Source organism: Phacochoerus africanus, chromosome 5, assembly GCF_016906955.1.
Source record: "Phacochoerus africanus isolate WHEZ1 chromosome 5, ROS_Pafr_v1, whole genome shotgun sequence".
Taxonomy (NCBI): domain Eukaryota; kingdom Metazoa; phylum Chordata; class Mammalia; order Artiodactyla; family Suidae; genus Phacochoerus; species Phacochoerus africanus.
Window position 1 is genome coordinate 126,516,190 of NC_062548.1, and position 24,729 is coordinate 126,540,918.

General features: G+C 39.8%; 1 protein-coding gene across 1 annotated transcript in view; it reads left to right on the forward strand.

Moving 5' to 3' along the window:
- The window catches only part of NBAS (NBAS subunit of NRZ tethering complex), a 360,775-nt gene that overhangs the window by 67,227 nt on the left and 268,819 nt on the right, over positions 1 to 24,729 (forward strand). Inside the window, exons 11-16 of the mRNA XM_047782615.1 lie at positions 112 to 180; positions 11,817 to 11,945; positions 18,699 to 18,762; positions 21,325 to 21,518; positions 23,145 to 23,402; positions 24,097 to 24,222. Of these exons, the coding sequence (XP_047638571.1) occupies positions 112 to 180; positions 11,817 to 11,945; positions 18,699 to 18,762; positions 21,325 to 21,518; positions 23,145 to 23,402; positions 24,097 to 24,222 (840 nt within the window). The remainder of the gene's footprint in view (positions 1 to 111; positions 181 to 11,816; positions 11,946 to 18,698; positions 18,763 to 21,324; positions 21,519 to 23,144; positions 23,403 to 24,096; positions 24,223 to 24,729) is intronic.

Below are 24,729 nucleotides of genomic sequence, written 5' to 3' on the forward strand. Positions count from 1 at the left end.
TTAGTTATTTCTTAAAATATTAGATTTGTATAGTTTTCATTTTATGATCAAATGAATGAGAAAGCATGCCATTGACTTTTTTTTTTTTTTGTAAATGTGTTTATTTTTTAGGTACCAAAGACACTGGGATTATTAAGGATGTTGAGTGTCAAGTTGTACAGTCGCCAGGGACAAGAGCAGGTAACACAAGTTGGCTTTTCAGTTCAAACCTTGTGCTTCTCAAACATTTTTGCCAGAGTCTCCTTAAGAACAGAGTTGAATGGATCTTGAATATTGTAGATTTCATCTGAACTTGTTCTTCATTATACACTGTGTAGGTATGTGCATTAATCAGAATTCATGGAGCTGTTCACTGAAGCTTTATGTTTTACTATGTACCTCATTCTTATCTCAGTAAAGAAAATTAAAAAAAGTTAAAGAATGAACCTAGTTCTCTAAGGTCTGGAGATAGAGCCCAAAGGGGCATCCTGGAAGCATCATATATATCTTTGAAGTTTCTAATTTTATCTTATGTGTGAATTTTGTATCCTTGTCCATAACATACCCTGTTTGTTTTAAAATAAAAAAAGATTCCTTCCTAAATCTGAGATTATTAATGTTCTAAGAGGATATGAACCATGTTGATCCAGGGCTTCAGGTGCCATTGTTCACCTGTTTTGTTCTCAGAGGGAGAAGCATGGATCCATGGCAGGGATGCTGGACCGTTTCATCCTGAATATAGCCGGGTACTTAGGAACTGCCTCCGAGGGTGATGGTTATGTTCACCCCGCAGCACGGCGCTCTCCAGGGTCTTGACGTACATGGGGGCATCGCACATACTCCTCTCTGTTTTTTTTGGGGGAATCAACCGAAGTTTCCCGTTTCTTCAGTTTCTTTACTAAACCAAGGGAAATTGTGAGAAGTATAACAAGCATTGTCTTGCTGCGTTTGTGCTTAATATATTTAAAATTGTGAGTACTAGTTATTTCTCTGCCATTAACTTCAACTAATGCATGTCTTCTGGGTTGGTTTGGTATTCTCTCTGTGGAATTGAACAATGAAACTACTCTTTATGTCTAGAGAGTCACTTTCATTTTTTAGTCCCTTGCATGTTGACACTGTGTTACAGTTAGCATTCTCTTTAGTCATTTCATGGAGTTTGTCTTTCAGATGATGGAAATATATGTGAAATGAAATGCTTCAGTCTCTGCCATGTGCTTCGTTCTTTTTAATTTACTTTGTTGTCTCTATTGGTCTTTCTGGTCCATGGTAGTGCATGAGAACATTAGTTTGTTTTTCTTCCTGGATCCTTTTTCTATCCTTTTTAATACTATTCAAATAATAACTTTTATCTTTAGCGGATTTTAAAGGGCTCACTATTTTTTTTAAATTCTTTTGATGACAAGCAACTATGTGGAGTTTTAGCATTTATTTATTCTTTTAGACAAACAAGTACTTACTTCGAGCCAGCCATGGCGTTAGAGCTGAGGGTGAATAGATGAATAAAATGCAGTGAGCTTCCGCAAGGAGACCTCAGTGTCGTGAGGGAGGCAGATGTAGAAGCAGCAATAAAACAGTGCAATATTACATATTTTTAACCTCTTCTGTAATGTAATATGAAGTGCCATTGAGGTGCAGAGGGCGACCATTTAACTCAGGAGGTGACACCTGATTTGAAAGTGAGCAAGAGATCCTCAGGCTGATAGGGGAAGGCTGGGCAGTTCCAGCCTGGGAGAAGCATGTGTCAAGTCCTGGATGGGCCAGAGAACACTGCTGAAAGCTCTGCTCTGCTGGGGGCTTGGATCCATGGACGCTTACTATTTGTATTCCGGATTCATTTTAGTTGGACCAACATAGTTGTGGATTGACAGACATGATTCTCCTTTGCACCATATCCTATGCATATTAAAAGCTGTGTTTATCGACTTGGTATGTTATTAGGCAGACATGGCTCTGTTCAATCACTGTAAGCTGACCATCTTCTTCTTACTCTTTCGAACCTCCTGGGAAGTCTACATGGGTTTTACCTTGACTCCTGCTGTTGGTTTTTCTTTTGTGTGGAACTCAGCACTTATTTTTATCCATGTTCTCTATAATTGAACTGAAGGAGGAAGAAGCAAGCAACTGTTTTCCTTATATTTTGATTTTTCTTTGTGATACCGTGTACCAGAATCCTAAAGTGTTTGGAATTTTAAAAAAGACTTTATGAAATTACAGAATGGTATTGATTTTTAGAATACTAAATATATGAATGTTATATGAGTATCTTATTTGTATTCATTGGTTCCTGCCCCAGAAATAATTATGGGGCATAGATTTTTAGCATCATGATTTTAGAGCTGAAAGGCCTCATAGAGATTATCTGATAATTCCTTATTATTGTAAGTGCATTCTAGTTTATGAGTCCGTTTACATAGTCACGCAGAATGCTCGCCTTAATGGCACTCTGATGCCTGTTTTATTGATGGAGAAACTAAAGCCTCAAGAGAAATGACTTACCCACATTCACCTACCTAAGTAGGGTCAGACATGGGTTTGGTCTTGAGTTGGCTTATGATCCAGTGCTTTTTTTCACTACCTTTTATTGGCTCTTATCTAAACCCTTAGTTGGACAATTGAAGAAACAAAAGCCAAGATATAATGTATTTAGAAGTAGCTCAGGTTAAAATTTACTTATCTTACAAAGAATGATCTCTTACTACTCAAGTTATATTTCTCTTTTAAAATGTGCTGTCTCTTAACTTCTGTTTTTTGGACATGCTTTCCTATGTAGTTAGTAACCACATAGTTAATACTTATTTCATTTTGTTCTATTCCCTTGTCAGAGTATAAAGTAGCAGCATTGATTGAACAGTATTAGAGGAAATATTTATAAAATAGCTAAGGGAGTGATTTTCACTTTGTGCACATTCAGTAAATGATACTGGTGGCTGCTGTTCTGATCTGTCAGTTTCTTTATATCCGTGGAGCCAATAATTAGTAGTCTCTGGGTCCTTTTTAAATAGTGGTTTAGCGGAGTTCCTGTCATGGCACAGCAGAAATGAATCTGACTAGGAATCATGAGGTTGCAGGTTTGATCATTGACCTTGCTCAGTGGGTTAAGCATCTGGCGTTGCTGTGAGCCGTGGTGTAGGTTGCAGACATGGCTCAGATCTGGTGTTGCTGTAGCTGTGGTGCAGGCTGGCAGCTGCAGCTCTGATTCAACCCCTAGCCTGGGAACCTCCATATGCTGCAGGTGTGGCCCTAAAAAGACCAAAAAAAAAAAAAAATCGTGGTTTAGTATATGCCAAATGTGCATGATTCAAAATAATCAACTGCTGATCGTCTGGCATATAATACTATCTTTTGAAGTGTATATTGATAGTCAAAATTAGTTGTTTTCTTTTGAGCATCTTTTGTCACCAGAAAGTTTAAATCTTTTTATGGTCTGGGCTTTCGAGGTCTTAAGAAATTCTTCCACACGCTGATGTTGTAAAAATGTTCTTATACTTTCTTCTAAAAGTTTCACGGTTTTGCTTTTCAGTTGCAAGTTTTATTTTTTTATTTTTATTTGGTTCCTAGTCAGATTCAATAACCACTGAGCCACGACAGGAACTCCAGTTGTAAGTTTTAAATTTGTTTTTGTGGCTGGGATGTAGTAGGAATCTAATTTAATATTCTCTACATGGCTAGCACCGTTTATTCAATGCTGTATTCTTTGCCAGTTACTTTATATAATGCCTCCTCCATCAGGATAGACATTTATAGAGGGTACATTAGAGCTCTGTTTCTCTGCTTTTTTCTGTTTCATCGGTGTACATTTTATTTTCATGACATTTTCTAATACTTTTAATAAACTGAAGCTTTGGAGTTAAAAGATAGTTTATTTTTTAAGAATGTTCACTTGGAAACTGTTTTTTTTTCCCCAAAGATTTTTTTTTTTTCCTTTTCTGCATAGTTTTGCAGTACCCTCCGCCCCCTACCCCCTCAGCTTGTTAACCAGGCTTTTGAGGATGACTTTTCTTGTCTTGAAAATAGATTTCTAGAAGTTCCCATTGTGGCTTAGTGGAAACAAATCCGACTAGGAACCATGAGGTTGCAGGTTTGATCCCTGGCCTCGCCTAGTGGGTCAAGGATCCAGCATTACCGTGAGCTGTGTGGTGTAGGTGCAGATGTGGCTGGGATCTGGCGTGGCTGTGGCTGTGGCGTAGGCTGTAGCTCCGATTTGAGCCCTGGCCTGGGAACCTCCATATGCTGTGGGTGTGGCTCTAAAAAGCAAAAAAAAAAAAAAAAAAATTTCTATTTATTTTGGGTGGTCAGACTTCTAAACTATAACAGGCTGGAAGATCTTCTGAACTCCCAAGGGCAGGGATTTATGCTTGTTTAGTTCACTGCAGCTTCCCCAGAGTGTATGTGTTATTGAATGGACTGTGTGTTATCAAATACGGAATATTCAGTAAATAATTGTTGAGTATTGGAAGAACAGTGCTTGTAAGTTCACCTTTTATTAAGCTGATTTTTTTCCTTTAAGCTCATGTGGTAATTGAGAACATGTTGAATGTGTGCACTGGAATTCAGTCCTGTAATTTTAATACAGCTCGTACATTTGAGGTAAAATGAAAGTCACTCATTTTTAATTGTTCTATATAGATGATAGACAGCTGAAGAAGGTGAGGCAATTTAAACTAATCTCAGCACAAAGAGCTGATATTTAACATTAAAAAAAAACTTTCTTAGAAGGGACATTTAAAAAATTTCATGTAACGTTTGAGAGAAGTCACAGTTCCTACCCTAAATATTAACTGCCATTGTTAAAGGCTTTAATTAGTGTTTTTAATTAACGCAAGATCAAATGGACATTTGAGCTAGTGGTTTAATGTAAATGAGAAGTAGAATTGGAAGTTAAAATAATGTTTTACGTTATTCATTTCAGTAGTTTTTTGCCATACAACAGACTCAATGAAGTAAGAGGAAAATATCTTAATGTTTTAGGGAGAGATTTGAGATGGGGTGGTACATAGGAGAACTGACAGTGCAGTTAATTAAAGCAGACATAAAGGAATTATTAATGTAAGAAGGCAGTTTCCTGTGCAAAAAGCTGTCTAAGTCCTGGTCCCAAGCCCCGTGCTGTCTTCTTGGAGATGCTAACTTAACAAGTAATTAGCTAGACTACCTTTCGGTGAAGTTAAAACCATGGAGTAAATTGAACCAGATGTAAGTGATATTCACTGTTTTTCTTTTTGCTTTTTAGGGCCGCACCCATGGCTTATGGAAGTTCCCAGGCTAGGGGTCGAATCAGAGCTGCAGCTGCCAGCCTACACCACAGCAACGCCAGATCCAAGCTGTGTCTGTGACCTACACCAGTGCCAGATCCTTAGCCCACTGAGCGAGGCCAAGGAGTCGAACCTGCAACCTCATGGTTCCTAGTTGGATTTGTTTCCGCTGTGCCACAACAGGAACTCCAGTATTCACTGTTCTTCTTTTTCTCACCTTTATCGAGGTGTATTTGACAAATTTTAAGATAAAATGTACAGTGTGATGTTATGATATACGTCCATATACATTGTGAATGGATTTCCCCCCATTAAGTTAGTTAATACATACCTCACCTCATATATCTAGTTTTTGTGTTGTGTATGTGTGAAAACATTTAAATCCTACTTGCTACAAATTTCAGTTATACGATACAGTTTATCAACCATAGTCACCATGTTATTCATTAGACCTTCAGACTTAATCATCTTATAACTGAAATTTTGTACCCTTCCACCAACCTCTGCCTATTTCCTCCACCCCAGCCCCTTATAAGCAACAATTTTTCTACTGTTTTTATAACTTTGACATAAAAAAAAAAAAGATTCCAGATATAAGTGATATCATGTAGTATTTGTCTTTCTGTATCTGGCTTATTTCATCAGCAAAGTGCCCTCCGTTTTCATACATATTTTTGCAATTGACAGCATTTTTTCTTTTTAAAGGCTGAATAATCCATTATGTGTGTGTGTATGTGTGTATCACATCTTTATTCATTCAGCCATCAATAGACCCTTAGGTTGTTTCCATGCCTTGGCTGTTGTGAGTAAAGCTGCAATGAACTTGAGATACTGGTTTCATTTTCTTTGGGTATACCTGCAGAAGTGGGATTGCTGAATCGTGTGGTAGTTATACTTTTAATTTCTTGAGGAACCTCCATCCTGCTTTTCATAGTGGCTCTGCCAGCTCATATTCTTACCAGCAGTGCACAGGTGATCCTTTTTCTCTCTGTTCTCACTAGCATTTGTTATCTCTTTTTTATAATAGCCATCCTAAAATATATCATTGTGTTTTTGATTTTTATTTCCCTGTTGATTAAACAACTTTTTGTGTACCTCTTGGCCATTTGTGTCTTTTTTAGAAAAATGTCTATTTAGATTCTTTGCCTTTTTTTTTTTTTTTGCTTTTTAGGGCCATACCTGCAGTATATGGAAGTTCCCAGGTGGTTAGGGGTCAAATTGGAGATGCAACTGCCAGCCTATGCCACGGCCACATGGGATCTGAGGCACATCTGTGATGTACACTGCAGCTTGATGCAATGCTGAATCCTTAACTCACTGAGCCAGGCCAGGGATTGAACCTGCATCCTCATGGGCACTCTGTTGGGTACTTAACCTGCTTATCCATAACAGGAACTCCTTTGTCTGTTTTTAAATTGGGTTATTCATTTTTTGCTATTGAGTTGTACGAGTTCCTTGTATATTTTGGATATTAATCCCTTCTTAGATATGTGGTATGTGGATGTTTTCTCCCATTCCATAGGTTGCGTTTTCATTTTGTTGGTAGTTTCCTTTGCTGTGTATGAGCTTTTTAGTTTGATGTCGTCTCATTCATTTTTGCTTTTGTTGCCTTTGTTTTGATGTCAAATCCCCCAAAAATTGTTGCCAAGACCAATGTCAAGAAGCTTACCCAATTTTATGTTTTCTCTAGGAGTCTTACAATTTCAGGTCTTATGTTCAAGTCTTTCATCCATTTTGAGTTCACCATTTAGAGTTCATTTTTTTATATGGTATAAATTAGGGGTCCACTTTTCATTCTTTTTTCATGTGGCTGTCCAGTTTTTCCAGTATCATTTATTGAAGATGAATGTATTTTTCGCTCCTTTGTTGTAAATCAATCAACCATATGTGCCTCAGTTTATCTCTGGCCTCTTCTATGCTATTCCATTGACCTATGTATCTGTTTTTATATACTATACTGTTTTGATTACTATAGCTTTGTAATACATCTTAAAATCAGGAAATATGATATCTCCATCTTTATTCCTTTTCAAGGTTGCTTTGACTACTTGGGTCTTTTGTGGTACTGTATATAAGTTTTAGGATTTTTTTTTTCCATTTCTGTAAAAAATGCCATTGGAATTTTGACAGAGATTACATGAATCTATAGATCACTTTGGGTAGTATGGATATTTTAACAGTAGTAATTCTTACTTTCCCAATTCATGAACATGGAATTTTCATTTATTTGTGTCATCTTCAAATTCTTTCATTAATGTTTTATACTTTTCAGTGTATAGCTTTCTTACTTCTTTGGCTAAATTTATTCCTAGGTATTTTATTCTTTGGTGATGCTGTTGTAATGTTCTTAATATCTCTTTCTGATCACTATTATTGTATAGAAGAGCAATTGAATTTTATATGTTCATTTTGTATCCTGCAATTTTATAAATTTATTTATTCTAACAGGTTTTTTGGTGGAGTCTTTAAGGTTTTCTATATATAATATCATGTGATCTGAAACAGAGCCAGTTTTGCTTCTTCCTTTCCAAAATGTATGTCTTTTATTTCTTTTTCTTGTATAATTGCTCTGGCTAGGACTTTCTGTACTATGTACAGGATAAACGTGGCAAGAGTTTGCATCCTTGTCTTGTTCCTGATCTTTAGAACATTCTGCTTCTCACTGCCAAGTTATGTATTGTTGACCAACATTTCAGCTGTTGAAATGGTTAAAATGAAAATGGCATTCATGGTTGAGGAATGTGAAAGGAATTCACAGATACATTTTAACCAAAGTGAAAATTACAGCTACATCTAAATTTTATTGCCTTTACAACTTTACTTAATTCAAATTAAGGAGAAGAGATTGTTCACATATGCTGAGAAATCTTAATACAGTATGAAGGATTATGGCTGGAATATTTGAGGTTTACTTCTGTTGTGATATATAGTTGATTAAAAAGCCATTTCCTATTTCCAAAGGGCACACTCCTGAGGTCTCTGCCTTGCCAACCAAGCAGACATTCAGACTTTCACATACTGCAGGCTCTGCTCACTGAATTTAGCATGCATTTTCTAAGTGTGGCTTTACATCTTGTGTCCCAGTTACTGTCAGGATAATAAGTTATTTTCTGGTCCAGAAATACCCTGCATGCTATAGATACTCAGAAATGTTTCTACAGGAGTTCCCGTCATGGCGCAGTGGTTAACGAATCCGACTAGGAACCATGAGATTGTGGGTTCGATCCCTGGCCTTGCTCAGTGGGTTAAGGATCCGGTGTTGTCGTGAGCTGTGGTGTAGGTCGCAGATGCGGCTCGGATCCCGAGTTGCTGTGGCTCTGGCGTAGGCCAGCGGCTACAGCTCTGATTAGACCCCTAGCCTGGGAACCTCCATATGCCGCAGGAGCGGCCCGAGAAATGGCAAAAAAAAAAAAAAAGAAATGTTTCTACAAATGACAAGCAGAGTTTATATTTCAGAAGGAAATCACTGTGTTTCTAAGGTAACTTAGGTGACTTGTCTATCATTGACTGACTACAACAATTGCTACTAATAACCCTGTCTTCTGACTACTCTGCATATTTATGAAAGACAACTTGGGACATGAAAGAAGTGTCCACTTGATGTGCATGCATGATAATGTCTGGGATTTGCTTTAAAATAGTCCAGGGGAACAGAGTTGCCACTGTTGGACAGTGGGTTGAGAATCTAACTTGGGTTGCTCTGGAGGCATGGGTTCAATCCCTGGCCTGGTGCAGTGGGTTAGAGTATCTAGCATTGCTGTAGCTGAGGCTTAGGTTGAGGCACTGGATTAAATCCTTGGTCTGAGAACTTCCGTATGCTCTGGGTACAGCCATTACAAAAAAAAAAAAAAATACTCCAGGGGACAAAATTTCCTGAGGGAATTGCAGTGATTGGGGAATGATATGTGAGACAAGCTTGAAATGTTGATGTTCGTTTAAGGTGGTTTTTGGGCTCATGGGTATTTGCTATACTATACCTTCTATTTTTGTGTATGTGAATGCAAATTTCTACACCAAAATGCTTATAGAAAGGAATGGTAAGGTTCAGTGTGGATGTCATGGCATCAAATGAAACTAAAGGGATCAGAAGGAAAAAGCAAGTGGAAACAGTTAATGTATTTAATTGCTTGAGTGTGTAGGAAGGACCGAAGAAAGGGGGGGATGGAAACATAAGAAAATTTATTATTTCTCTGATCATAGTACTTGTGTAAATTATTCACATGATGCAGTATACCATTTTTGTGTTTTCTTGTTGGAGAGATTGATGAACTTCCTACTTGCTTTCAAAGCACTTGTAGTGGAGTTTGATGGCGCATGTGTAATACCTGCAGGCTACCATACAGATCAACAATGGCTAATTATTCAGGTGATGAAACAGTACAGTGTACTTGGTCATAATTCTATACCAAGGACCATGCCTGTCCACTGGAAAGGATGTGGCCCCGGTGAGGGCATGGAGTCAGGTGACATGGAGTGGGCTGGAAGACTCTGCACCTGGTTCAGGCTCTACCGTTGATGCTTGAATGATCGTGGGCAAGTGTCTTAACCCCTCAGGTCTTCAGTTTCTTCCTCTGTAAACTCTAAAGGATGGGTGGAGAGTTGCTTTATTAATAAAAATCTAGGCTTTAGGGGCCCATCTTTTGCAAAGCCACGGAGCTAATCGACTTTAGTGTTGAGAACGGAGGATGCCAGGTCCTTTGTCTTCCACTCACTCCTCTCTCTCCATCACCCAGGAAGGGATGTGATCTATTTAAATTTCTACTTGAAGTGCTTTTGCTCTTACTGCGTCTCCTTCCCAGGTATCTGTATTTTCAGCTTTCTTAAGTTTAATCACAGCCTTCTGGGGTAGACCTGTTATATCAAGTTAAAGCGATTTTGGTCCTCAGGAGAGTAGAGGATGCGAATCTTTTCTGTCCACTCATCCAGCGTGTTCCTCACTTCCTGAAATTGTTCTCTTTGCTTTTGATGGCTAGTAGGTCATTTTAGACCTGAGGACTTAAACTCTAACATACAGTGGCCAGGTGGATAATAAGGTGAATTGAGCTACCTGTAAATTCTGATTTTTCAGTATCATCACATTTAGTTTTCAGTTCTGCAGCTTTGGGCCTTAGTCTTGGGACTAAGTGGAGGATGAGGGGGATTTGGCTAACTGCAAAGCTTAGAACCCCTTGAAGACAGAGTGTACTACCTAGTCCCATCTGACTATTGCTGTTTGGGCCCTTTGTTGCCAGATTTTCTAAATGGTCAGGAGAAAGATGATTGTGGATTGCCATTTTCTGGTCTCTGTTTTATTCTTTGTGGTTAAATTGCCTTTGAAACCCTGTTCTTAATAAATGCTTGAATGTGTAGATGTCTTTAGTTAGTGTTTCTTTGATTCTCATGGTTCTGTTGTAGTTGGTAGGCAGGTGCCATCCCTGCCTGGATAGTTTCTCTTTTGGTAACTGAGCAACACTGGTGTTCTCCTGGGAAGGGTCTGCAGGATGACCTGGACAAGTTGCACTAAGAAGGCACGTCTTTCTGGGTGTACCCTGGGGTTGGACGTGTACTGTACACTATGAAGTGTCTCTCTTCGGTGGTAACACTTAGATTCCTTAAAGTGAATAATTCGTCAGCAGATCTGGAATATTTTACACCTGTGTAGTGTTTCTTTAGTTAAGGGATGCATTTCCCTCTAGTTGGTCTTGGGGTTCTCTTGTGGCTCAGCAGGTTAAGGATCCAAAGTTGTCACGGCTGTGGTGCAGGTTTGATCCTTGGCCCAGGAACTTCCACATGCCATGGGCATGGCCAAAACCAAAAAACCAGAAACTTAATTTCCCCTAGTGGTCTTTTGTTCCCATCACACTTTGGACCCTCTTTTCCTCCCTCTCTCTCTATCTCTTTCTTCTCCTTTCTTTTACAGCATGAATTTATGGCCTGTCCCTGGTACAGAATATTCCAGGCATTGTGTCTATGTAGAACCTTGTAAAAGAGTGGACCCAAAATTCAAGAAATTTGTAATTTTGTCAACATCAATCCATAAGAGATAAGAGAACTCATGGTAATCTGTGATATAAAGGAATAGTAAAATTTTTTTTTTTGGTCTTTTTAGGGCTGCACCCACAGCATATGGAAGTTCCCAGGCTAGGGGTCGAATCAGAGCTGCAGCGGCTGGCCTAGGCCACAGCCACAGAAGTGTGGGATCTGAGCTGCGTCTGTGATCCACACTGCAGCTCACGGCAACACTGGATCCTCAACGCACTGAGTGAGGCCAGGGATTGAGCTTACGTCCTCATGGACACTAGTTGGGTTCATTACTGCTGAGCCACACTGGGACCTCCAGGAACATTTTTATAATGCTCACATATTTGGCTTTTGGGTTGTATGTAAATCACAACGTTGTAAAGTAGATTTAAAAGGTTCTTTAAGGGCCAGTGTCCTAGTTTTTGTAATCTGGAGCACATTTATAGTGTTAAGAAGCTGTCAGGATCCTTTATTAAGAGAGATCGTTTATGGCATGGCATCCCTAAAGAACGTTATTAAATTCTGGAAGTTATTTCTCTTTGGTTACCAGTTCCTTGCTCTGACGTTAATATAATTATTGTCTAGGATGGGATCTTTAAGATGAGCCTTTCTCCAGATGGGACCCTCCTTGCAGCCATTCACTTCTCAGGGAAGCTAAGCATCTGGGCCATTCCATCTCTGAAGCAGCAAGGGGAGTGGAATCAAAACGAGCAGGTATGTCTCTTGATGATGACTTTTCCTAGAGTGGTTCTCATTTAAGGGCGAGTATTGATAATACTGTCATTTTGGTGATATTTTACTGCAGCTCACAGCTCTTATTTAGTCTCATCATTCCAAAGCTGTCCCGTTCTTTACTTAATTATAATATTGTCCATGCAGTAGGACAGAGCAGGCAGGAACAGAGAAGTGCTCTGGACTGGTAGATGGTAATCTGCAGCTCGGAACAGTCTGTGCTCTGAGTGCTATCTGTCCATTAACTCTCCATTTCCCTCTTTTTCTCATTCCAAAAATAGAGTATAGAGAGGTTAAGTTTTCAGCAAAAATCAACTAATATCAAAGATCTGAAGGGTCAGTATCCTAAAAGCGTTACCCTTCTTCCCAGATCTTGAAGTGCTGGTCACCGTGGGCTTACTTAAGGTTGCAGGGAATTATCTTCTCTTCATTCAAGAGGTAGATAGAAAAGATACAGAGAAAGATAGAACTGCTCATTTTTCCCCCTCACTTTTAAAACAATTAAAGTATAGTTGATATACAGTGTTGTGTCAATTTCTGCTGTACAGCAAAGTGATCCGGTCATATATATATATATATATATATACATTCCCTTTTTTGTATTATCAGAACTGTTCTTTTTTTTTGTTTTAGTATCTGAAAATGACAGGGTTTAATAATTAAACAATTTGACTTGTTAGTAACAGAATCAACATTTATTGTAATCAAAAGTCAGGATGGGCAAGTAAGGTCTGCTCGGAAAATGTCGTGTGTTGTGCTGGAGTGACGATTTAAGAAGAATCTCAGCTAGAGCTTATGTTATAAACTGGTTACTCCTCTGATGGTGATTTTGCATGTCAGCACTTTAAGTGTTAATTCCCCTTCTCTCACATCCCCGTTCCCTTTTCCTGGAGGAGTATCCTGTCACCAGCTGTGATGCGTAGTTTTGTGAGTCTAAGATAGGAGCCTATTCTCCCAAAGTTCTGAATGGGTTGAGGCTGTTTTGTTAGCATTCTTTTGATTTTCATTTTGTCAGCCTGCACCATTAAAAGAATTCTTAATTAGCAAAGAGCAGTTGGTAGTTTTCAAATAGAGAAGAAGGGAAAGGGGTTTATCTACACTTAGGTGCTCCATCACAGACTACATTTTGTTTTTGCTGTTCTTCAGTTTTTTGTCTTAGAAATAATTGAGGAAAATTTTTTTCCTGCCCTAAGCTCCTTTTGGTCTTCACGTCTCTGCCTCTCTCTTTGTCTTACTGGATCTAGATTTATTCTAAATAGGAGAGAACCTCCTCAGTGTTCAACCTCAGGAGCTTAAATACAGGGACATTTTTTGTCTCTCCTCTGAAATGAGAAATAAGTTAACTTACACCTTCCCTCTAAAAGTGGAGTGCATCACCTCTCAAAACTGTTTTCTGTCTTCAGCTAGGCTCATCAGAGAACTGATCCAGAAGGTACTGTGCATTTTTCATGGTACCATTGTATAAGTGATAAAATAGTTAGCTTTTGTTATTTGGAAGATCCTGATGTTTTATTATATGTGGGAAATTTCACTTTTGGGCAAGTCAGAATCAACATTCTGTTTTGACTCAGGTCCTCTAACTTCATGGGTCAAGCACTTTTTTCAGAGAATCTTCTTTTTTTTTTTTTGGTCTTTTTGCTATTTCTTTGGGCCGCTCCCGAGGCATATGGAGGTTCCCAGGCTAGGGGTCGAATCGGAGCTGTAGCCACTGGCCTACGCCAGAGCTACAGCAATGCGGGATCCGAGCCGCGTCTGCAACCTACACCACAGCTCATGGCAACGCCGGATCCTTAACCCACTGAGTGAGGCCAGGGACTGAACCCGCAACCTCATGGCTCCTAGTCGGATTCGTTAACCCCTGCGCCATGACGGGAACTCCCAGAGAATCTTCTTATAGCACTTATGTTTAGAGATGCTAACTGGGCAAGCTGGGTATTAGCTAAGATATTAATGGGAAATAGAGATAGCCTGAGTGGTTTATGTGACACCTCCTAGATTTGTGTAGTTTGTTATGTAGAGATGCTGAGAATGTGAAAATTTTAGTAAAGAGAAGTATATAATATCCCTTATCAAATACATGGTACCTTTTGTGTATTCATCACTGGCTGAAAAACACTTAAAAACATTTAAAAAGCTGAAAAACACTTGCAACAACTGCTCTTTTCTCATTCCTCTAGCAATAATCAAGTGACCTTGGGTCAGCCAGGTAGGACAGGCTTTGTATTTCTTGATGACTGCTCTGGGAAATGAATGGACAGCCCCTTAGTTTAAAATACAGTATATGGTGATATATAGCATATAATCAGCTTGTAATTTTAGCTTAAACTTTGCTGGAGAAAAAACTACTAATGTTTCTGTAGCCCTGTACAGCCTTAAAGTCTTTTATCAAATTTTGAATTCAGCTCTTCTGGGACTTTTTTCATGGAATACACTACTTTATTAGTTTTCATAATGTGCTTTATTTGAATGAGTTATTTTCTCTGTAAAATATAATGATTAAAGGTAGTTGTGGAAGTGCCTGTTCTGATGTACTTGTATCCAGTTTTGAGTTGATTAAGTACTTTGGCTTTTATTGTCAATAGGAAAATCCATCTGGCTTGAAATCTGTATTAAGTTTTGTTCATGTTTGGAATACATAGAAAAATTACCAAAGTGATTTTCATTTTAAACATTGCCCATATGTTATGTTTATATATTTACATCTCATTTTTTGCCTTAATTTTTCTCCAAAGAAATTTTATTGCTTATTTGTTCTTCCTCAGATGTAGTAGACACAAAACTTAACCTTTTCCATTCAATTTCACTTGCTCTTTGACATATAGTAGGTACTGGACTAATTTCATTAAGCAGATAAATCATTGAAGGATAAGTAGGAAGATGACAGTTCCTATGATTAATTTTGATATAATCCACAGCTGTTTTTACAACTTCATTGGACTCTCAGCTCTTTAAGAAGAGGCACTGAGTATACATTTCTTCCATGTGATCAAACAAAGCATATTAAATACTGATAAATGTTTATGGAATGAATAAACAGTTGAAAGGTTGCTTTTATGCTATTGGTGACAAAGTCTTTGTTATACCTAGGTTCTAGTTGTTAAAAAAAAAAAAAAAAACCACATAAAATCTTTACATCTGAAGAAAACAGAGTTAAGCCATGTGCTTTAGCTGTGATAGGCTTTCTTTACAAAATTTATAGCTGTATTCTTAGGGCCTTCTCTGGGCATCCGCTGCACGATAAAGTGAGGGCACCTTCGGCCGTTTTCAGTCACGGGGTAATACATCATAGAGAGGAGAGACATGGAGGTTGCTTTTCAGAATATATCAGCATAGGACACGGAGTGAGCACTGCCCACCCCCACCCCCTGTGCTTGCAGGGGGGTCTTGGGAGCTTGGTGAGCCTGTCCTAAAGCAGCCTACAGAGTTAGTACCAGATGTCCCATGGCATGGCCAGGTCATGTTCGCCTCACAGATCGAGTCCATGGGGTTGATGGGTGGTAAGTCTGGGCCAGTTTGAATAGTAGGAGGGGAGCGGGGGAACGTCAGCTTAGAAAAGGGCAAGGAAGAAGCTGTCAGGTTGCTAGTCTGGCAGGCTGCCTCTGCCTGAGGCAGAGTTAAGTTCGGGATTTTGTTTGGGCTTATTTCTTAAATATACTGTACAGATAACTTCATCAAACTCCCACAGATGATGAAATTGAACATTTAGTTCGGATATATAGGCTCAATCTGCTATGTACTTCTACGATAAAAATGCAATTATATACCCCAAAGAACTTAAGTACTCAAACAAATACATTTGCACACATGTTCACAGCAGCACTGTTCACAATAGCCACAAGTGACACAGCCCAAATGTCTATTATTACAAGGGTAGATAGCAAATTGTGGTGTATATGTGCGAGTATTATGCAGCCACACGAAAGGAATGAACCGCCAGTGCATGCTACAACTTGGATACACCTTGAGAACATTATGAAAAAGTACAAGAAGCCAGACACAAAGGGTTACATATTGTTGGACTCCATTTATACAAAATAGCCAGAATAGGTAAATCCACAGAGACAAAGTAGATTGGCAGTGGCTGGGGCTGAGGGGAAGGGAAAAGGGAAGTAACTGCTTAGTGAGCATGCAGTTTTATTTTGAAGTGATAAAAATGCTTTGAAATTAGATGGAGGTGGCAGAACATTGTGAAAGCACTAAATGCCACTGAATTATTCATTTAAAAATGGTTAATTTTATGTTAATTGAATTTCAGCACAATGAAAAAAAGATCTAGTTTTCTCCCCTCCAAAAAAATCCCACAAAACACGCAAAAATGCATACAATTAGAGCATGATGCCCTGTACTGCTGTACTTTAAACCGACCTACCAGTGTTCCTGAGTGAGCTTAGTATTTTCCAAGCTGTGTGCTGTTGCACTGTGCGCTCCCACCGGGCCATCTTCCTCCACCCTTTGCCCACATCCAGATCTTCTCCGGTCTTTAACGTCTTTAAAGACTAACTCTGTAAGGCGCCTTTGTGTCTTTTAAGCACCCTTCATCTTTCTCAAGCCCAGATCCAAAACGATCTTTTCATCCTTCGAAGACCCCTAGTACTTGTCCGCTCTGCCTCTTCTTGGGCAGTTAGCGGTTTTGACTCCCATCACTTAGCTTGTGCTTGAGTAACGGGGCCTGTAAGGTGTGTTGCTGTTGTTGTTTTTGCCCTTTTCCCTCTCACAGCATAAGTGCACAGCATTCATTGACTAAATCGCAGAAGAAACTGCACTTGTGAGAAGGTGTAGAAATACTTGTACTATGTCAACTAATGGGCCTATACCTTAGGCGTTCTACTTAGAGCTCCGTGATTCAAGAGATGGATTAGTTCGTCCACTCGTTTAGCTCCTGCGACGGGGCGGGGGCGCTGGTAGATGTAGGAGTACAAGGCTGACAGCTCTGGATGCAGAGGAACAAATCTTCACTTTGGGTTTACAACTGATTGCACGTGAGACAGCCGTCACTTAAGCGATCTACTGGGAATGGTCTAGTCTGGAGGCTGCTGCTTGTTCATGGTGCTCTTGCTCATGAACCGTGATTCTCAAAGTGCTTAGGCTAGTGAGGTGACTCCTTCTTACATTTAAGAGTTCTTGTTAAATTTCTTTGTAATTCATACGTCCTTAAATTTACCCAAAGCCGAATTGTAGTTGTAGTTGGCAGGGCTTAGAGTTGTGAAGCGTGTAGTCCAGAGTGTGAGTGAGGAGACACAGGTGTGAGCATACAAGTGAATGCTGGCGTGCATCTGGTGCCACGAGCGAGGTCCAGCTGGTGGTCTGGCAGTACTGAAAACTTCAAAGGTACCTTATAAATAGTCAAATAAGTTTTCAATTTAGTTGATTATTTTTTACTAAAACATACCTTATTCTATTCTGATTCTTTGAAACGTAAATTTTTTTTAAAATAATTAAGTACCAGGACAATCTATTTCTTCCCCCAATATATAAATTGCCTTTTATGGCAACTTTTTTTTTTTTTCCATGATAAAGCGAAAGAATGATGTCTTCTATTCTCAGGGTCCCCTCTGAACCACTGACTTATCATGTTAGTGGAGAGCAGAAAGCTCTTTCAGGCTATGGAAAGAAATACTAGTAAATACTAGTTTTAATACTTTATAAAGTGGTAGTGACTGATAAATTGGTGGTTCAACATAGATGCATATTTTGTTGTCTTAGATGAGAAAGCAACGTTTTGACCTAAGGACAGCACCACTTTTTTTCAGGCTTAAGATTCCGTATAATCCCCCATTGATATTTTACTGTTTTTTTTTCCCCCCATACTGTTGTGATTCTGGAGGTTATGGAATTAACAGCAGGCCTGGAAAGTGTCTGGCAGTGGCTTAGTCTCAATTGTTTTGTGACGTTTGAGAGATCATGATGTGTCCTTACCTTCTCAGAGCTGGGCATGGCATTATATTGCCATGAGACTAGAATGTGAATGAATTGAGTTTGAGGACTGCGTGGTTGTGTTTTTTTTTTTTTTTTTTTTTTTTTTATGGCAGCACCTGTTGAAGTTCCTGGGCGAGGGGTCAAATCCGAGCTGCAGATGCTGGCCTGCACCACAGCCACACCAACACCAGATCCGAGCCACATCTGTGACCTACACTGCAGCTTGTGGCAACGCTGGATCCTTAACCCACTGAGTGAGGCCATGGATCAAACCTGCATCCTTAACCTGCTGAGCCACAACAGGAACTCCCATATGTGTTTTGACTTTGTATGTTTTTAGTCATTGAGAGTTAGAACTGGAGATGACATGGAAGCTGTGGAGTCCAAACCTCAGGGCTGTGAGCACCAAGGCCTGGAGCGTCGCTGAGCTCACAAGTGATAGGGTGGTGTTGGTTCACAGCAGCATGGCTGTTCTAGCCTCAGTGTGTGTGTGTGTGTGTGTGTGTGTGTGTGTGTGTATGCAGAATTGTTAGCATATCCTGCTTTCATTTGTATTGTATACTTGCTGTAATTGTTCTTACTCACACTGTTTTCTTTGTTAAATTGAGTCTCAGTACCGGCATGTGCACTTTTTAAGTGATAGAACAGTTGCTTTTCAAGATCTTAGAGAAGAATAGATTTCAAGTAGATATAATGAAAAGATCAAAGGAAAGCATCATTTCTATATTTTGTTAAAAATAATCCATAGCTCTTGATGTTCTCGTAATTTTATTACATTGTTGACACAAGAAGTCTTTGTGCATATTTTTCCACATTTAGCCAGGCTATGATGACCTTAATCCTGATTGGAGACTCTCTACTGAGAAGAGGAAAAAAATCAAAGGTGAGTTTTATGAAATATGATAATTAAAACCTTAAGAGACTCTCCTTGTTTTTTAGATGTTTTTTTAGATGAGGCAGGGAAAAACATCTTTTTTTTTTTCCTTCTACTCCCCTAGGTTCTCGGGTCAGGGCCCTGTAAAATTAGATTGACAAAAGACAGATGAATAGGAGAAAAATAAGAGAAGTTCATGCGTATGAACACTGAGTTGACACCCATGGAGAGATGAGCATCCAAACAGAAACAGTAAATTTTTAGAGAAGTGACAAGACAAATTGTGGGAAGGCACATTTCAGGGGCAGTAATGAAAGATAAGGACGAGGTTGTCATGTAGATTCCTTTGGTGCAGTCTCTGGGCTGATAAGGGGCTAGATTGGCTCGGGTGATTAACTCTTGACCTTCTGAGACCAACTTTGTAAATTGATGTCCTGCTTTTGGGCACATAGGAGGAGTGCAGAGAGCTTTTCTTGTATCTGCTTCTCAGTTGCTAATCCTTAGACCAGAGTGGCATATTGGGATGTGGCTTATTTTGCTGCCCTATATATAAAAGTCTCTAGGTACTTCTGTTTCACTTTGGAAGATTTTCATAGAACCAGGGACAAGGCATCAGATGGTCAGGTGTTAATATTTCGGGTTTTCCCAAGGCTGAGGCAGAGCCTGGGCCTGCCACTCTGCTCTCCCTCCTCAAGCCATGGCACAAGTTCATGGCTTTTGAGTTCAAAGGTCACAAAGGTCCATTCTCATGTACTTGGAGGAGCTAGCTGGAGGGGATTCCTTATAGGGTAAACTCTGAATGGTTATCTCTAGGGCTGGGCTGAGGGTATGGTGGGTGGTAGTTAACTAGAGATTAGAGAGGCTTTCTCTTTCTTTACCTTGCATCCCAGTGTCTAAAAAAGTTGTTTTAACTGTTTTAACAATAAACACGTATTATTTTTATAAATAGAAAAAAAATCAATATTTACATTTAAATAAAAGCAATAGCGATTATTTGGTAGATTAAAATTAAAACCAAAAATTAAGAAGTTGAGTTATTTTGAGTAATTGGTTCATTTTTCTTATGGCAAAACTCCCCAGGCTAAATATTTCTGAATTTTTAAGTGTCTCCTATAAAATCTGTGATAATTGCGAGGTTCGGAATCTTTATTAAATTATTCTTATAATTCACAAAGAGCCTGAAAGTATTGGTTCGTTAATAGCCTGTTATATTCATGTATTATTTTCTTTTGTCAAATAATCATCTAACGTTTTCATTCAGAAGAACATTTTTGAGAAAAACTATAATTTGTCAAGGCAGAGGGCTGACTGCATGTTTAGATGATTTGCTCCTTTTCATACCACCTTGTACTTAACTATAAGCCCAGGAACTCTGCTTTTCATATTTTCTTGGCATTCTTTATTTGTGCTTATTTTATTTATTCTTCATTTATGCTTTATTTATGGATTGCTTTATGCTTAACTTGGAAGAAAAATTTTGGGTTGTTCTGGTCTTTTTTTTATGATCTTTGCTTTTAATTAAAATAATGAGTTATTCTCATGGAACTAACCTATTTTAAAATCTATCTCCTAGTCCAATGTTTGTATATATTTTAAAATTTATGATCTACTGTTGTATGTATTACCTTTAAATCTCATCAGATCCTTAATGGAACAAGTAAGATATAAAAGGGCAATAAAATTAAAATAAATATAATGCATTTCCTTTTGAATGCCTCAGTTGGTGAACCACAATTCATTTTCAGTCCCTCCCAAATTCTTCACTGGTCTTACATATGTTTTCCTCTTTCTGATGAGTGGAAAGCGTAGGGGAGGGAAAAAACTCTTTTTCCTACTACTCTACTAGGTTCTCCAGCTGAGACCCTGGAAATTGGACTCACCAACGATGCATTAACAAGGAAAAGGCATACACATTTATTTAACACAGGTGTTGGGAACACAGGAGCCTTCATAAGGAAACGAAGACCTGAGGAACAGTTAAACTTGATCACTTTTATGCTAGGTTGGATGCAGAGTGGAAAGCTGTGGAAAACATGGTAGGACCAGAGAGTCTGAGCTAAGGGTAACAGACTGGGAGAAAGTTGGCAAGGCCTGTTGTTGCCTTTCGTCTTGGCTTCCCTCTGTCTTCGGAGATAAGGATGCCTCTTTCCTCGAGGTGTTGAGTGGGCACCTCTCACTCCTAGTGTCTTAAGGACTTGATCCAGGGGAGGGTCGGAGCCCTTGCGGAAGCTGCCATTTCTCAGTACACACCTACCTTGTAACTTACGTGTTGAAAATGGTGACAAATCTGAATGTTTTTCATCTTTTGAGAGGAAAGACCTTAATATACTTACCTTGCATCCCTAGAACGTAAGCCTGGGACCGGCAAATTGGTGGCATCCAGAAGTTTGTTAAATAAATTACCCTTTGTATCTTACAGTTGAGTAAAGATCGGAGTGACGACCTACATTCCATTTTTTCTTATCTATCATACCTTTAGGACTCAAATATGGTTTCAAACTTAATTATTGGACTGTGTCGTATTTAAGCCACATTGATGGGTGTATGTGTATTTTACTTTTCTCCCGTTAGATAAAGAGTCCTTTTACCCACTGATAGATGTGAATTGGTGGATGGACAGTGCAGTGACTTTGGCTCGCTGCTCTGGTGCCTTGACCGTGTCATCGGTGAAGACTTTAAAGAATTTACTGGGAAAATCCTGTGAATGGTTTGAACCATCACCTCAAGTCACTGCTACCCATGATGGGGGATTTTTAAGTTTGGAGGTAATGCTTTCCCTTTTAAAGAAACCATTGTGGAGTTCCTGTCTTGGTGCAGCGGAAACGAATGTGACTAGGAACCGTGAGGTTGAGGGATTGATCCCTGGCCTCGCTCAGTGCCTTAAGGGTTGGTGTTGCTGTGAGCTGTGGTGTAGGTCACAGACCCAGCTGGGATCTGGCATTGCTGTGGCTGTGGGGTAGGCCAGCAGCAATAGCTTCAATTAGACCCCTAGCCTGGGAACCTCCATATGCCTCGGATGCAGCCCTAAAAAGACAAAAAAAATAAGTAAATAAAGCAACCATTGTGTTTGAGAGTAAACATGTGTTGTACCAAAAATCTAAAATACCTGATTTCTTAAAAATTTGGGTTATCCCATTATTTAATCTTGTCTTTAAAAACATAAAGTTGCTACTGGAATCAGAGATTGAGTATAGTATAAAAAAGGTTTGTTTTAGTTTAAAAAATTGCATTGTGTAATAGTCATTTTGTTCTCTATAAAGCATTTCGTCTTCATTGACTTGATATATTTTTTTTTCTTTTCCCTAGACTAGTTATCTTAAAGTGTAAATAGTATTACTACCTAAGACATACATTTTTAACCTATCCCCATGAAGTATGACAACTTACTACTTCTGATTCTTTTCATAAGAAAAACTTACTTGTCGTGACTAAAAATTTGAAAAAAAGGCTAGTTCTTTGAAGTTATGTTTTAGTCATTTAGAATTCTTATTTTAAGTCTTTCGAAGGTAATGTCCTTCAGTAGCTTTCACTTCAGTGGAGATTGACAAATGTCTTTTACCCTTAAGTTTGGTACTGAGTCTAAAGTTATTCTTTAGAGAGAACCATGGCTTAAAATCGAAGCCAACTCTTTTAAGTCTAAAATGAAAGTTATCTTGAACAGACAGGCCTTTAGACTCAGAACTTTGTGAAGCTTTAGACATTGTTTAAAGGGGGGAGGTGGTGGGACGGTTCTTCTTGGCAAAGCAAATGAATACCTTCATGTTCATTGTCTAAATAGACTGAAAAAATCATCTTTTCACAGCAGGTACAGAAATATCAAAAGGAGAGAAATTTACATACTTGACTCCTTTATTCCCCTAAAATAATTACTAGCCATATATTTTACAAGACCGTATATTAAAACAGGCTTTCGTTGTAGAGATGGGGAGCCGGTAATGTGTGTGCATATTTCCAGAGCCCTTGACATGTATTGTTGTCTGGTTCCTTTGAGTTGCACTCTTAGTCTTAATCACCTGGCTTATGTAATGCATCAAACCAGAATAGAAGTAAAATGTATGTATGTATATTTTAATAGAGTTCCTATTGTGGTTTAGCAGGTTAAGAACCCGACTAGTATCCAGGAAGAAGGGGGTTCGATCCCTGGCCTCGCTCAGTGGGTTAAAGGATCTGGCATTGCCGCAAACTGTGGTATGGGTCACAGATTTGGCTTGGATCCCGAGTCGCTGTGGCTGTGGTGTAGGCCGGCAGCTGCCGCTCTCATTCAGCCCTTAGCCTGGGAACTTCCATGTGCTGCAGGTTCGGCCGTCAAAAAATTAAAAAAATTGTTCTTTTGTTCCTCATAAGTACTTTAACCTCTCTCTCTCTCTCTCTTTTTTTTTTTCCCAATTCAGTGTGAGATTAAACTTGCCCCCAAACGATCTCGTTTGGAGACAAGGGGGGCAGAAGAAGATGAAGGAGAAGAGGACTCTGATTCTGATCAGGAAACGTCCACCAAGGCTCGCTACTTTGGTTACCTACGACAGGGCCTGTACCTGGTGACGGAGATGGAGCGGTTTGCACCGCCCCGGAAGCGCCCTCGAACCGTCAGCAAACACTACCGCCTGGTGAGCCTGCGGTCCACGACCCCGGAGGAGCTCTACCAGAGGAAGGTGAGGGTGTCACCCCGTTACTAGCAAAGGTCGCAGGCATGGGGTTTTATTTTACCTCCTGAGAAAAAGGTATTTTGTTAACAAAGGAAGAACTTTAAAGCGGGATTGTTACATCATCGACCTGTCAAAAATGCCAGTATTCTAAAGCTTTTGAAAATAACCCTGGTCCTGTGCCTGAGTCGTGGAAATAAAAACAGTGGATGAAGGTGAATTCACTCAGACTGATCGTCTGCTTGGTGGCTCAGCCCAGGGTTTTGCTCCGCTTCCTGGGGCCCTCAGCTGTCGCCTCCTCTGGTGAAGGACAGCGGTCACTCAGCCCACGGATGGTGAGGGAGGAAATGCAGACTTGCTCTCTAGGTCGGGGGTTGCCGGGAGGAGGATTTGATCAACCCTGAGTGTCCCCGTGTTTGTTCAGTGTCGTGGGCGGAGTCCTGGATGCACTGCTCATCGTGCCATTTACTCTGTAAACAATGGGCATTTCACCTCGATTTCTTGGCTTTCTGGTAAAGTCTCACAAGAAATACTTGATCTCTTTGCCCCTCGGGTTTGTGACCTGCTGCTGCCACGGCGCACGTGAGGGTGGTTCGGGGTAGGGACCTGCTGTTTGGCCGAGGGATTGTCGTCATTCGTTATGTCATTAGAGCCACCCTGGGGACAGTTTGGTAATATGATGTTTCCCTATCCTTGTCCAAAGATCGAAAGTGAAGAGTATGAGGAAGCCTTGTCTCTGGCTCAGACCTATGGCCTGGATACTGACCTGGTGTATCAGAGGCAGTGGAGGAAGTCAGCTGTCAACAGTGCTTCAATTCAGAATTACTTGGTATGTTTAAGTACTTTGGTAACGTGTATTTTAATTCAAACATTCGGGATGCCTCTTGGTCGTTGGCCTTCACATTGGAGCACTTCCATTGCTGACTTCTCTAGAGCTGACGAAGCGTTTTACTTAGCTTGAAAAACTACCTCGTTAGTGGGTTCTGTCGGCTCTGCAGCTGGACCTCGGTGCTGAGGCTGTGTGGGCACCACACGCCACCTGGCGGGCCTGACGCTTTCCCTTGGTCATCCTCAGTTACCTCTGTGCCCCTGCATCAGCCAGGGTCCTGTCAGGAGCTAGGACCACACAGTAATCTGAACAGGGACAGTTTTGATAGGGAGAATTCTTTTCTAGCAATGAGGGGTTTAACTGTACAAGGGTAAAGAGAACTCTAAAGACAATTCTAGGGCTGAAGGGAATGTACCCAAGGAGGGAAGAAACCTGGCAGGGAGGCCTCCCCCTGGGCTGAGATTCAGTCACGTGTCCTTGGAAGGGAGTGGTTACAGCACTTGGGAT